We start from the raw sequence: 15,387 nt of genomic DNA on the forward strand, positions 1-15,387 counted from the left end.
TTCGAAGGACAGGCAATGAAATCATTCGAACAACTCCAACAAGAATTTGACCTACCTTGAAATGATTTTTACAAATATTTGCAACTAAGGCATTACCTCCAGAAACATGATTAATGGGGGAAAATATGTAAGGAGCCAACTAAAGTTGAGGAATTATTAATATCATATTCAAAAGGACAATCAATAAAGGGGGTTATATCAAAACTATATAAAGCTCTGAGAATGGATCTCAGTAATGATGACATGGTGGTTAAGGAAAAATGGGAACAAGAAGCTAATGTAGTGATAAAAGACAACGAATGGGAAAAAACTTTGAAAGAGGGGACACAAAATAACCAACAGCCCGACATGGAGGGAGTTTGAATGGAAAGTAAAAATGCGATTCTTCTATACACCCTCTATCACTTCAAAATATAAAAATAGCTCAAATCTATGTTGGCGTAACTGTGGGGGGGTCGGAGACTTTACGCATATTTTCTGGAATTGCCCTGTAATATTAAATTTTTGGAGAAGTATTCAGACAGAAATAAAATTAATTATTGGTTGGACCCAATGGACTACGTATTAGGAATTTTGTCAGAAGAATTATTGTCTGGTCAACAGAAATATATACTAAAGGTTATGCTTCTGGTAGCAAAGAAAACGATCACAGCATCTTGGCTGAAACCACAACCTCCTGACATAAAACAATGGAGAGACAAATTATAGCAAATGTACATTATGGAAAAAAATCACTGCAACACTTCAACTGAAACTTGATCAATTCGAGAAAGAAGATGGAAGATTATCACAAAATTTTCACTTGATGTCTAAACACCTCACTTTTATAATTATATTTATTGTATTGTATTAACATTTTTTCTTCTTCTGTCGTTTCTTCGGTTATGGGTGTGTCAAGTGTATATATTTTGTGTTTGTTTTGATGTATGATGGTGGAATCAAACCTCTGTCAAAATGTGTGCGAGAAAAAAAAAATTATATATATTAAAAAATAATAATAATAATAATTATAAAATGACGAAATGAATCAATTGACAAATATAATGTTTATGCTTTACATTTAGAAAATGTGTAAAAAATCATTTACAATGCAGGTTTTAATTGATGTATTAGATTAATAGTATAATATAGTTCCAGAGTAGTGGGAAAAAAATATAGCAAAAGGGGAAAAAAAAATCAAGATAACAGACATACTGCATAGAAAAATGGACTTTTTTAACATGTTCTATAAAAGGAAAGAATACTGCAGTGTTTATTTTTTACTTATATAAATCTTTCTTCAATCCTCACCAATATTGAATATTGAGACCATTAAAACTTTGATACATTAATTTCCTTTGAAACAGAAATATATACATTTCAATATAGCGAACTTTTAAATGGACAATTTCTGCTTTCAGTTCCTGATTGGCCACAATAACTGGTATCAGCATATATAAGTCACAAACACCTATATCTTAAAATGTGGCCTGGTATCCACACTCAGCCAATCTAAAAAATCGATTTAATTCACCAAAGATATATATAAAAAAAAATTAAAATGTCTCAAGCTTGCATTTTGAGAGCTACAACTCCAAATAAGAATCTGCCAGAAAATAAGAGCATATTTTCTTGATTTGGGATTTTTCAAGAGGTAGTTTTTTTCTCCCTCTCTTTAATTTCCATAGCACCTCCCCATTTGCTCTGTTTGTGTGTGTGCACGCAAGAATCCTCTTAGCGGGGGATTATGTTCCTAAGATGTCTAGTGAAAGGGAGAGTGCAAAGTAAGACGCCAGAAGACACAAACAGCGACGTGGGAGCTCTCAGCAACCAGGGGGCGTAGAATGGAAAGGGGGGGCCTTCGGCCTAAAGCGCAGGACCCAGGATGGGGTCGAAGGTCGTCTCTCAATGAGGTAAGGTTGGGAAAAAAATATTTCATTAAGGTAGCTATACTTAACTTGAGAATCAAATAACTTTCAATTTCATTGAACTAAGTCTTCATTTTAAGGGATAAGATTTGAGTCGAGTGTTTGTTTTGTGCCAGGCAGGGATTGTCGAGGAACGATACAATGAGAATGGTATCGGAATGATGGTGTTGCGGCTCAGAAGAGTGGGTGGAAAAAGTATCAGCCGCGGCTTTGTGGTCAATTAAAAGTAGGAATTAAATTAGAAATTTACAATTAATCTAAATTACAGACCAGGCATGTCAAACTCAGTTTGGCTTGGGGGCTGGATCCAGACTTTATGTTCTGGGCTGGATCAGTAAAAAATGTCAAGGCCAAATATATATAACTTGATTTTTCAGTGGTATGCTTTATCATTTAGTCATCATTTGTAGCCTACCCTACAAATTATAATCACGGTTGATAAAGGATCTTTCCCAACCACAACACATTTATTCACAAACAATAGAATTTTTTTTTTCATGTTTGCCATTAAGTGTCAGACATGGGACCAAGTCACACATGTGCAAGTCTCAAGTAAGTCTCAAGTCTTCACCTTCAAGTCCCAAGTAAGTCCCAAGTATTTTTTTCTTGGGCAAGTCAAGTCACAAGTCAAGTCCCGAGTCTTAGATTGCCAAGTCCAAGTCAAGTCACAAGTCATAAAAACAGCGACTCGAGTCGACTCGAGTCCAAGTCACTAAGTCTCAAGTCCCCATGTCTGTTAAGTGTTAACAATTTATTTTAACAGTTGAGTAAAAGCAGCTTTGAGTCTTAACCAACTCCTCATACGCCTCCAAAACAAACTCAAGTGTGAGCTATGAATAAAAATGTGCTCGCCTAGATTGTGAAATGCTTGAAATTAAATGTAAATGGTCTGCATTTATATAGCACTTTTCAAGTCAATAAAGACCGGGCTGAATGAATGAAAAGAAATATAAAATAAAACGTTTAGCAGTGACTGGGCAATAACATCAGATCAAAGTACTTGGCTGGACCTATTGAAGCAGAGAAATAGCACCTCTAGCTGCGGGAAAGAGCATTTCCTATTTCTTTTTTTAAATTAAGTTTCAAAAAACATAACTTTTGATAGAAATGAGCTAGAGACTTGCCTTTTTTTGATGTACGGTAATTTCCAAAATATTTGGTCCCTCCGGAGTATAAGTCGGACCAGCCAAAAAATGCATAATCAAGAAGGAAAGACATGTATAATAGAATATATGTATATATGTAAATCCAACACTGAAAAAATACATGTCATTTTGAAAGGCAATTTAAAAAAAATAAGATAGGAAACAGTATACTAATGTTACACGTACGTGCATATCTTAGAAACATTCATCAGTAAGGAAGTAACAAATTAAGATAACTAACATACCAAACTTGCTATCTTACCAAACTCATCTTCACTGAAAATCACTAAATCCAAATTTAATCTCTATCCTTCGTCTCACTTTTACCGGTAAACAAGGCTCTGTAGGTCCCGGACGAAGACAATCCACCGGCTTCCACTATCGGCTTTTACGTAACGATCAAGATTGAAATTATACACCCTCTTGTGGTTTTAGTGTGATGATAACATGTGAAGAGATATACAGTACCGGGAATGGAATGTTCTGCATTTATAAAGCGCTTTTCAAGTCGATGAAGACCTCCCAAAGTGCTTCAGACTTTTCCCTTTTACACACCAACTAAGCTTCATTAGGGATTCAGTGTCTTGCCCAGGGACACTTCGACATTTAACACCGAGGAGCCGGGAATCGAACCTACGACCTCTTGATCCCAAGACGAGTGCTCTACCTTCTGAGCTACTCATCTGATAAAACTGTCCTCTTGGATGCAACAGTACGTGGCAGTAACGCTTCACATGAAAACTGGATAACGAAGACTGGGGCCACCATTTGTAAAAGCAATTTTAAACACAATGATATGATAATGTGTTGATAATTTTACATTTAAGTCTCACCGGAGTAAAAGTCGGATCCCCGACCAAACTATGAAAATACTTGCGACTTATAGTCTGGAAAATACGATACTCAGAAATTTAGGGCTGACCGGAATAAATCATCCATTGGTAAGTGTGATATGGCTGCAACAGATTTGCAAGAACCAGTACATATACCAGTTATGGATATCAATGTTGATAACAGCCCTTTTCAAGGTATCAGCACTTGCACCAGTGGTCAGACGGTGTCAGCTTCCAGTCGCCATTTAAAAACAATATATAAGTCAGAGGAATGATGAATTGCCATTTCTTTATTGCAACTTTAAAATGAAATTTTATTTTAAAGGGATACTTTTTTTCTACGAGGGACAAGATTTTATGCCCTTGTGTAAGGGTCAGTAACCTTTTTGGTGTGGAGTGCAACTTTCAAATTTCCTTGTAAATCAATGTGCCACTGTGTTTTATATCCAACAGAGCTGTAATTTTAAACCAGTCCAAATATACAAAATGGATATACATTGAAATTGTAAAAGTCACCAATTTATCTTCCACCATTCTTGTACATCAACTAAAAATAGAATGTGAAAAACAAGTGGAAAGGCCTATAGCCATCCATGACTTTTAACTTTTTACCACAAGAATTAACCAGAATCAACCATTCTTCATCAATAATGAACTCCAATCAAAAAACAAGTGATACCATTCATCAATGATATTTTGTTGCAGAAAATATCAAAACTTGAAATAACAACAGCAAAGCAGAAGGCACGCGCGCACACGCGCGCACACCAATGTTCTCTCTAAGCTGCGTGTGTGCGCAATTGCGCACTTCCCAGAGCTTTTCCGCGCACAAGAAAATCTAGCCAGCTCAGAAAAAAAGAGGGCTCGAAATTGCTAATTAAAAAGTGAATTAAGTCAAAGTTACAGTGCATGAAGGTAAAAATACACAGGTTCCCCTGACGCTGTGTTCTAAATGCGGTATTTTGAAGTCAATGTCGAAGTAGAACAGAGTTGAGTAAAGTCAGTGGAGTTTTTCGAGTACCGGGTTCTTCGTCTGGGCTCACTAAACAGAACAGGCTCTTTCGGGTCACAAACGGCTCTTCAGGTTGTTTTTGCTTCTTTAATCCCTACACGACCAAATATTATGTAAAATTGTGCACAAAATGACTTAAAGGAAGGGGGGGAATAGAACAAAAAAGAAAAAAAATACCAAAATGAAAAAGTAGTGGAAAGCTGAGAAGAAACAAAAGGAGAGGAAAGAGAAAAAAAGGCAGGAAAAACTCAGAAAAAAGGCCAGAAAAAAAGAAAGAAGCAAATAAAGGGAAAAACGGTAATGGAGAACAATAAAGCTAGAAAAAATTAACAGCTAGCAAAAAAATAAACACAATGAGATTTTTTTTTAAAGGAATTTTAAAAAAGAAGGAGAAAAAAACAGGGAAAAAGTGGAAAAAGTTTGTGTTGCATTCAAATAATTTCCAATTATATCAAGGTAATCTTGTTACCAACATTGTACTTCCACTAAAAACTTAATTAAATACAGTTCTGTATCTTGCAACCGACTAAATAAGCTTCCATAAATGTTAGTATTATGCGACAAAAGATACCAGGAATAAAAGAAATGGAAATCTTGTGAAAGAATTGTAAAAACAAATTCTGTTTGTAGGCCCTGCAACCTTTGCAATCATACATTAGTCAATTCATTCAAAAGAGAAAAATAATTTGGGTTTGCTGGAAACTCAGCAAAATGTAACGTGATGTCAGGTTTTGGACATGTTTGATAATGATTTAGTTGCCACACTTGGGGTTGCTGTTGCTCACCGTTGTTTCAAGCGTTGCTCACCGACTTTGTGTGAAGGCTCAGACCCGTGGAAAATTACAGGGAACATTGGCGCGCACACACGCATACACGCACGCTTAAAGATATGCCATCAGTAAACGGTTTTCTGTGCTTTGCTATGCAGTGCTTTGCTATGCAGGTAAAAATGCACATTTTGAAAAAATAATCATTATTATATTGCCGTGCGCTCGCGTGCCACTGGTTAACCCCTCGGCACGCGTGTCAAAGGTTGCCAACCCCTGCCCTAGTGGTATCAATATAGAGAATCGTATGGATGACCATCCCACAGTTGAGTACTGGTGTTAGTATTGGTTTGAAAAAAGTGGTATCAAATCTTGAGGACTACACATTCAGATAGAGCGCTCGTCTTGGGATCAAGAGGTTGCAGGTTCAATACCCGGCTCCTAAGTGTTATATGTCGAAGTGTCCTTGGGCAAGACACTGAATCCCTAATGCCCTTAATAAGCAGGTAGGCGCCTTGCATGGCTGACTCCCTATTGGTGTGTGAGTGTGTGTGTGTGAATAGGTAGGTGTGAAGCACATTGTAAAGCGCTTTGGGAGATCTTAAATGCAGACTATTTACCATTTACGATGTGTGTTTTTCAAAGGATCTGCTATTGTTTGTGTGTTTTTTTTCATGTTTTGTATCAGTGTTTTGAGTATTGGTACTTGGTATTGTTGACTATTTTCGCACTGGAACCAATGTTTATGTTCACTAGTTCAATGATAACTCATAATAAAAAGGATAATTAACAGGTTAATAAGCAGCACAGGTTTAATGGTGTTTTAACTCTAATTGATAATTATATATTTATAGCTAATTAATAGCATATTTTCTTTTTCCTCCATAAAGAATGATAATATTGCAGCAATAATTAGCTAAAATTGTCTAAATATCAATGTAAAAAATATCTTGTCACCACATACAATTTGTCCTATTTGATACAATTTCTTGAAAAAAATACTTTAACACAAATGCAATCTAAATTTATCCTAAAGTGCAAATTTCTATGCTCCTAAACATGCTGTGCCTTTACGAGACAACTTGATGAAGTCACTGCGATTCTGTTAGACATGTGGAGTTTCTTGACGTGGTCAGTCTTGCGCAAGTCGTGACACGGGTGGCACAGTATGTCACAGATTCTCCACTCTAACTCTTTTGTTGTGTGTAATTCACTGTGTAAGCACACGAGTTCATTTTATATTTCTTGAAAAAAAGAAAAAAAAGGAATTTCTTCCTTTTTCTAAGTTGACCCTTTCACTTTGGATTCGTTAGATTTAGTGCACTTTTGTGAACATTCTGTGTAAAAGGTCCGTGCGGATATGATTTTGCCAAGTTGATTAAAAAAAAAGACGTGATTTTTGAACTACTGTACAAGCAGAATCAGTGAATGAATGAGACTTGTACTTTAAAGTAGACGGCATCTACCCTTAAAACTTGGAATGTTTTTACACAGTTAGCGTCTTTCCCGCTAGGCTGACACAGGAGAGCCTCACCTTTTGACATCTGGCTCAGGGGCCCGCTAAGCAGCCATGTGCTGGCCCGTCTGCCCCACCAGAGGCTCGTCTCTCTGGACATTCCTGGTGCTTCTCTCAGGAGCGGCGGCAGAGCAGCTTAATGCCACCACACGGCGCAACGGTGGTGGTTCCCAGTGCGGCGAGTACACAAACCAGGTAAAGAAAACAAGATTGCCTCATTAGAAACATTAAGTTGAGGTTGGATTTTACTTCTACCAACCTGCAGGTGATGGAGGACGGCATGTGCAGACTGGTGGCGACATTACCACAACTGGACGAGCAGCGTTGCCCCGACATGTTCCGCTGCACGGATGAAGTCTCCTACTGGCTGCACGAGAATGAAGAACGTAAGCAGCAAATGGTCACCCTCAAAGAGACCGTGGCACAACTGCTTGAGGAGCTCAGGAACCACCGGCATCGCATCAGGGCCTTTGAAATGCAGGTGAGAAATCTTACGGTCTCTTCTGATCTTTTATACCAGTAATCAAGTTCAGGATTTTCCTTGAGAATCCTGGGAGTATAAAATTACTGGTATTGTCGGACGATACTCTGAACCAGAGACATGTACTAGTAAAATACAGTCTTTGAACATACTTGGTTTTGAATTATCTCACGAGGCAGCTTTTTTTGTCACATTCTGTCAACTAAAAATGACCTCACACTTACAACAAATCACTGGTCACTTTACTGGGTTTGGTTGTGTGACGTTTGAATTATTTTCTACACTCAACGATTGGCGGCATAACACATGTTACAGTAAAGGGTGTAAAATTAACAACACAGTGGCAGGTAATTTTAGAGCAAGGACAATAGCAGGGTAAGTGCAAATTATTTAATGTTTAAAAGTATTTTTATATTTTTTTATATATTTTGATGCAAATGTTTACCGGATTTTGGTAACTTAAAAGGTTCTCTCGTATAGAAATGGTAGTCAGTAAATACAGCTACTGTAGGTGGATTCTTTTGCGAAAGGTGCTGAGCATTGGTGACATCCAGTGGACATATTTAAATTTCAGGTCATTGTTTGTTGCTCCTTTTTCTCTTGATCTTCTCTCAGCATTGTTTCGCAGGCAGGATTTAATCTGTTGGCAGTATGTTGGACACCCGTGTTACAGTAAACACAATGTTTTAATTTGAGAGTCCCACATGGTGTCAAAAGTTTGCTGTGACGACAATTATCAACTGTTGATGAGTTCTTTGGCTGACCACTTAGATTGGACCACAAATTTATTATGATCCTATTATTAACATTATCCATGTCAGAAATGCTAATCTTTATATGGGGGACACAACAAAAGTGTCCTGTGAAATGACCACCAGTCAAAACAAACTTTTTTATATTTACAGTAACAAAACAAGTTGAATTAGTTTATGTGACGGCAGCACGGTGGAGCAGTGGTTAGGCACAGTTCTGAGGTCATGAGATCTAACCTACCTGTGTGGAGTTTGCATGTTCTCCCCGTGCTTGTGTGGGTTTCCCTCTGGTACTCCGGTTTTCCTCCCACATTTCCAGAAATATGCATGCCAGGTTAATCGGCCGGTCCAAATTGTCCCTAGGTGTGAATGAGCGGGTAAGTTGTCTGTCTCTGTGTGCCCTGCGACTGCTGTCAACCAGGTCAAGGTGTCCCCTGCCCACAGCCTGAAGATAGCTGGGATGTATGGATGGATAGTTTATGTGACAGGCAATCCCACTTCTCAGTGATATGCGCTCAGACTTGTGACTGGTGGAAAACCCTACTTCTGACATAAGAAAAGCATCAGAAATGGCTCTATGGGCCTCAAATGGGATATTGTAGATGCCTCTCTGACATCTAGAGCAGTATTGGTGTGTTAGTTGGTTAGTTAGTTAATTAGTTAGTTAGTTACTTTATTCATCCCTGTAGTAAAATTCACATTATAAGATGCATTATAAGATCAACATAGATATGTTACAAACTACATGCTAGATAAATCACTTTAAGTGACATCCGATTCCACACCAACACCAAAAGTGGGAATGGCTGAAGAGCTCACGTCTTACACAAATCACTGTAAGCGGAAAGTGGCTTCCTAAGAAGGATACAGTTGATGAGTACTTCCACATGGCAGCAGTTGCAATTCTGATACCGGGACTTCCATGCAACCACAATTCTGACACCGGGGCTGCAAGAGAAGTGCGATTGGCTATGGAACAGCCAATGTGATGTCAGAAACCGCATGGTAGCCTTTATTCCCCTCTTGGTTTCTGGTTTCAGCCACTTGCAATCAGCAATGTAATGTGTCACCCCCCACTAACATATCCTTGACCTCGCTATAGCTAACAGGATTAGCCTGATGCGCCATGATCCACTGAGCAAAAAACGGCGCTGAGCCAAAGGTGGACTCACGTGAAGTGTGATGTGGTGCCTCAGGCACGTGCGTGTGTGTGTGTTGTCCTCAATTTTCCTTCGAAACCGATTTTCATGGTGCCAGCGTGATGATGGAAGCATCCGGAATGGGACGTTGGAGCGGCGTTTGCGCAAGATGGAGATGCACTTTGCTGAGGCCACAAGCCTGTTGCATCTGCAGGGGACGCTCATCCTCAACCTGCAGGTAAAATTAAAATTATACATGGTAAATGGTCTGCATTTATATAGCACTTTTCAAGTCAATGAAGACCTCACAAAGTGCTTTACAATGTGCTTCACACTTACCTATTCACACACACACTCACACACCAATAGCGGCCATGCATCCATACAGGGCGCCGACCTGCTTATTGGGGGCATTAGCGATTCAGTGTCTTGCCCAAGGATACTTCGACATATAACACAGAGGAGCCGAGAATCGAACCTGCGATCTATTGATCACAAGATGAGCGCTCTACCTCCTGAGCTAATACCGCCCCGTATACATCCCTTCCAAAAAGAAAGCATACATTCCAGACATTACTTGTACTTGTAGCACCATATGGAACGTTTGAACCTTTTGGAGAGCCTTGTTTTTGGCCACTAGTGTGTGGCAGTTACAAAGAGAAAGGTTAAATCACATGGTGACATTAGAGCGCCTTGTTGTTAGCCTTGTGTGCATGTCACAAAGGGAAAGGTTAGATTGCAAGAAGGAGAAAAGTGTGATTAGAAAAGATGCATTTGAACAGACTTTCCAGTGGCATGGTCACATTAAAGCGCCTTTTTGGTGGTCTTTGGTGTGTGCACACCAAATGTAAGATTACATACATTACAACAGAAAATAACTGACATATACCTTGATATGTATTTTTACTGTAAGAAAAGTGAAAAGCCAGCAGAGACATGGGCAAAGATTTTGAAGTGACACGGCCTCTTCAGAGTCCCTTGTTTTTAGCCTCGAGTATTCACACGTTGAACTGAAGGTTGAGGGGGATTTTGTAGAGGTTTATTGTTCTATATTCTTTATCAATTATCCATTATCCGTTATCGGTCAAATCATAATACACTACAAAGCCAAGAGGCCGAGACACTTGCTCCCAGCCAAAAGGCTGGGTCAAAGTCCTAGCCACAGGACCGGGTAGCGATCAGTGCGAATGCACCATTCCCGGAGGTACTGCATTATTGGGCCGATGCGAGGAGTGGACAGAGCAGGCTCTTGTTCCATCTCCCAATTGCAAAAATCAATGTCCATACTTTCAGACTTCACCTTCTTGATCATGGCAATACACAAGTCCAGAACCACAAATATAACATAACAACAAGGATGTAAACAGATGTTGCAATTATTTGGCCATATTACAGTGCCTTGTTGTTGTCTTAAGTGCATAAAATACTTTCTGCTATGTTGGTTTGTATTTTCAGAACCAAGTTTATAACCTCAGCCTCATTGTGGAGCGAGTCAAGAAGAGTCCCGGCTGTTTGATCAACATTGTCCGGCCTAACCCTCTCATGAGCACCCAGCAGGCCCTACACCATGGTACAAGTCCAAGTACCAGCATTTTACAGCAGGGGGTTGTACTCCATTTTTTTGATTCCTTTAGACACCCATCATATGAGGAACTGTCCCATCGACTGCGCCTCACTCTACTACAATGGAGTGAGGAGATCTGGCGTCTACACTGTGGTGCCGTCACTTTCTGGAATGTCCATGGAGGTGTACTGCGATATGGACACTGAAGGTCAGTTTCTCCCTACTGCACATCCCAACATGGTTGTTCTTACCGTTTTACGTGACGTGACGTGCAGGTGGTGGGTGGACTGTCATCCAGAGGCGGCTTGATGGCTCTGTGAGCTTCGATCGCAGCTGGCGGGAATACAGGGCTGGTTTCGGTGACCTCCTTTCCGAGTTCTGGCTGGGGAACGACCACATACACCAGCTGAGCGACCAGGGGGACTATAGCTTGCGCATAGAACTGGAGGACTGGAGCAACAAACATAAACATGCACTTTACCAGCATTTCAGGTGAGGCGCCGTGTCAATACAAACCAATACGAGAAAAGTTCTTGCGATACCTCATAATAATTGCATGGGGAGATAGTGATTTTTTTTTTCTCATGGCATATTTTCAACTTATGCAACAAATATTCTGTTTAACCATCAGGAAGCACTGAGTGTTACAGTATTATACAGTTGGGCAGAGTGAAGACAAGATACAGGACTAGTTCTAGATTTTATGAGTGGTAAGATAAATAGTGAAAACAAAGAGTCAAATTTAAACAATAGCCAGCAATTTGACAATTATAGACAACATTTAATATAAATTATAGTAAAATAAGACTCTTAGTTCGAACTTTAAGGTGTTGCACGAGAAGTTTTAAGTTTGATTAGTCTTTGTTGAATAACCCTGTTTTAATTGTACTTCAGTTTAATGACTGGTCATCTATTCTAATTTGGGTTGAAAAACCTATTATTAGTTATTAGTTAGTTAGTTATTAGTTGCAACATTTACTTGTACGCGCACATATAGGGTTTTAGAAATAACCTAAAACGGTTTGCGTTTCAGAACTTGAAGTCACACAATAAAAAAACTTCAACGAAAATTCAAAGAAATGTTAAGAGGCTTCATCAAATAAACAAAAAAAAACCCCACAATGTTGATGTTTTCCAGTTTAGAGAATCCCAAATCCATGGGCATGTGCTCTAACCACATGCTGGTTCTCAAACTTCAGCAATCTACAGTTAAGACCGAAGGAATAATCCAATTCCTTCTGCGATCTTAATGTATAGCTCTATGATGAATCAGATCTTTGTTGGATTTCTGGTTTGGGTAGGTCACCTCTCGGATCACAGAGATTTCCAATAATTCAAGGAATCGAGGAATATTAACAGTATAATGACAATGAAAGCCATTCATTCATCCATTCATTCAAGGTCTCTCTAGTGGCAGAAATCGCGTATAGCAATTTTGTCAGTGTAGTCTTTGGGCTGATTTTACTAACATTTAAAAAAATTAAAAAAAAAACTCCCACACCTCACCCCAACCTAGATAACCCAAATTCTTTGTAAATATTATTTCGACTATGAAATTCAAAATAATGATGATTAAAAAAACATTGGCAACATTTAGGCTAACATTATCGTGTGCCTATAATAAATATCTGTATTGGCGACTTATCAGAAGTCAAGCATCAGTTTAAAAAAAGTCGTTTCAAATGCTCCCATGGGACTACACTTGTTTTACGATGGACTATTATTATAATTAAGACCAGTCTCTAAGCACTACTGTTCTGTGAATATTTTTTCCTTTTTATCCTGACAGTCTTTTATATTTCTTTTTAAAGTCTTTACTACATGTTTACCCTGGAGTGAAATGTCTAATCTCTTTTCATACAAAGTTTTAGAATGATGATATCAATGACACAGCAAATTCACTTACTGTGACTAGGTGTGAAGTGAGGTTTGCATTTCTCTGCCCAAAAATCAAGTCCCCAAGCCAAGACTTAGTCCTTGTCTTCTTCATCTATTCGAAACCTGTGCCAAGAAAAAGTGAATAAACGCAGCCATCTGCATTGATCTTTCAGCCATCAGAGTGATTTGAAAATAATCAGCACACAATATTTCAGAAAACAGCATTACTGTGTAAAGAATTAAAGAGTCCATAAGAGTGACTTCTGATTCATGACACAGGGTAGAAGATGAGGAGCACCAGTACCGTCTGCACGTGTCAGGGTTCAGCGGCAGTGCCCGCGACTCCTTCAGCTGGTATCACGACAAGCACGGCTTCAGCACACCAGACAGCGGGGACATCTGTGCAGAGATCTCTCATGGCGGGTGGTGGTACGGCCAGTGTTTCTACGCCAATCTCAACGGCGTCTACTACAGAGTGAGTGGGCAAGTCGCACAATTCGGAGGTCGATCGGAAAAGCTGGTTGACCCCGGGGCTTGTTTTCCGCAGGGAGGCCACTACACACCTAAGACTAAAGGTCACCTAGGCCCTGATGGCATTGTCTGGCACTCGTGGAGAGACTCTGACTATTACTCGCTACGCAAGGTCACTATGATGATCCGGCCGCGAGCCTTTCAGAAACATCATTCCCCCTGAACTGTTGCTATGGCGACAACATGAAAGCCAACCCTACCTAGGTATTTTTCATGGCAATTTTTTTGTATTTTCATTTTTTACCTTTAGATGTCCTGTTTGTAACCTAATTTTGTTAGCGTGTTATGAAAAGTGCACAGATAAAAAAGGGCTGCGTGAAAACATATATTTTTTTTATAAATAATGCAATAAAAGTGCAAATATAAATAAATGAGTAGTTGAATACAAAATGTCCAAGTCTATAATCAAATGATTGTTTTTTCCAAGTTATTGGGATTTAACTGCTCACTATTTATTGCAGAATTCGTCAAACTGAGTTGCAGGCCACATTAAATTGAAAAAATCTGCACAGAAGGGCGGGCCAGAGGAAAATAAAATGCTGATTGATGTATTTAGTTTTTTGTATAAGCCAATCCATTTTTCATGTTTGCAAGCACAAATTGTGTTTCATCGTTTTATCAAGTTTTATTAATTTCATCCAATTGGTTTTGAAACACACAAACAACTGTATATAAAAATATACATTTACGAATAAAAACTTAAATTCAGAGGAATAGCAAAGTAATCTTTCCCCTTTTTTTAAGCACTAAACTTGATGATTTGCATTGAAAAACTGCATGAAATTTGATATCTCGATAAATAAAATGGATATTAAAAAACATTTACAAAAAAAATGTTTGTTTAAATTTTGGCAATGTGCTCGATGAAAAATGTAGTTTTTAAGGGAGTACACAGGGACACATGGTTAACAAAATCCAGGTGAGTTCAATCGTATTGCCTTAATCAAAGACTTTCATTTTAAATAAAATAACATCTGAATGGGCATTTGCACAAACGTCTTTGTTTGATAAATGGTAGTCAGCATTTACAGCCACAATGGGTGAAACGGCACCTGGCTTTGGCGACATCCAGTGGACAAAATAAAACGACAGGTCATCATTTGACTAGAAGCGGACTGTATTATGCTTATGCTTCTCACAGCATCGTCTCACAGGCTGGATTAGATCCGTTGATAGGCCTGATACGGCCCACGGGCTGTAGTTTGACCCCTAAATTGCGGCTTATCAAAAATATGTGTGATTTTTTTAGGTCAAAGTGTAAGGAAACGGTTTAATCTTACCTCATAAGTTTTCAATGGCAAAGTTACTTGATAAAAGATACAATTTAAAAAACAATCTCCATATAGAGTGAGATTTAGAGCCTCGTTGTTGGTTTTGATTTAAAGAATGAGGAGATAATGTAATCATGCAATAGTTCTATGCTATTTTGGAAACTTTAGAGCACATTGTAAGCATCCTGGAGAGCATGCGCAAAATAAAGAGAACGCCTTGGATTAAGAATAATTTTGGCATTAACAATTTAATAACACCTTTTAAAAGGCTAAGGCTGTTCAAAACTGTTTACAACCAAATACACTATCCAGCTGCACCTGATGACAGCGGGCCTCTGGCTGAGAGCTCAAAGGCCCCTTTCACGCTCCCCCACATGCTAGATTTGACTGCACAAACCTCCTCTTTGACCTTTCGCTCACTCATTTTTATTCCTCAGCATTTCTTTCAGGCGCAAATCTGCCGCGTGCTGAGAAGGACCTCACTGTGTGCCGATGTTGACAACAAGACAAGGATTCTTCTAGCTCAAAAAAAAAGGCTCAAATGAAATGGAGAAAGTTTAATCCATCAAACTGATTTTAAAGAAACGTTTA

General features: G+C 38.9%; 1 protein-coding gene and 1 long non-coding RNA gene across 3 annotated transcripts in view; one reads left to right on the forward strand and one right to left on the reverse strand.

Annotated features, from left to right (window-relative positions):
• Window positions 1–7,841, reverse strand: part of LOC148346672 (uncharacterized) — a 37,186-nt gene extending 29,345 nt beyond the window's left edge. The window contains exons 1-2 of the long non-coding RNA XR_015848222.1: window positions 7,440–7,841; window positions 7,199–7,315 (exon numbers count right to left, since the gene is read on the reverse strand). This is a non-coding gene — a long non-coding RNA (uncharacterized LOC148346672). The remainder of the gene's footprint in view (window positions 1–7,198; window positions 7,316–7,439) is intronic.
• LOC148346673 (angiopoietin-related protein 2) lies at window positions 1,636–15,387 on the forward strand. 2 transcript variants are annotated; one of them, XM_088324614.1, is made up of 10 exons: window positions 1,636–1,892; window positions 7,178–7,375; window positions 7,446–7,661; window positions 9,671–9,790; window positions 11,008–11,122; window positions 11,187–11,324; window positions 11,392–11,608; window positions 13,274–13,469; window positions 13,542–13,729; window positions 15,234–15,387. In XM_088324614.1, the coding sequence occupies exons 2-9, from the start codon at window positions 7,235–7,237 to the stop codon at window positions 13,686–13,688; spliced, it is 1,290 nt and encodes a 429-aa protein (XP_088180740.1). In that variant the 5' UTR covers window positions 1,636–1,892; window positions 7,178–7,234; the 3' UTR covers window positions 13,689–13,729; window positions 15,234–15,387. The 2 variants fall into 2 exon arrangements, with proteins under 2 accessions (XP_088180740.1, XP_088180739.1); XM_088324613.1 differs by lacking the exon at window positions 15,234–15,387 and having other exon boundaries at window positions 13,542–14,230.

The sequence above is a fragment of the Urocampus carinirostris genome, chromosome 20 (genome assembly GCF_059441175.1).
Source record: "Urocampus carinirostris isolate Australia breed hairy pipefish chromosome 20, RoL_Ucar_1.0, whole genome shotgun sequence".
In the NCBI taxonomy this organism is placed as follows: Eukaryota; Metazoa; Chordata; class Actinopteri; order Syngnathiformes; family Syngnathidae; genus Urocampus; species Urocampus carinirostris.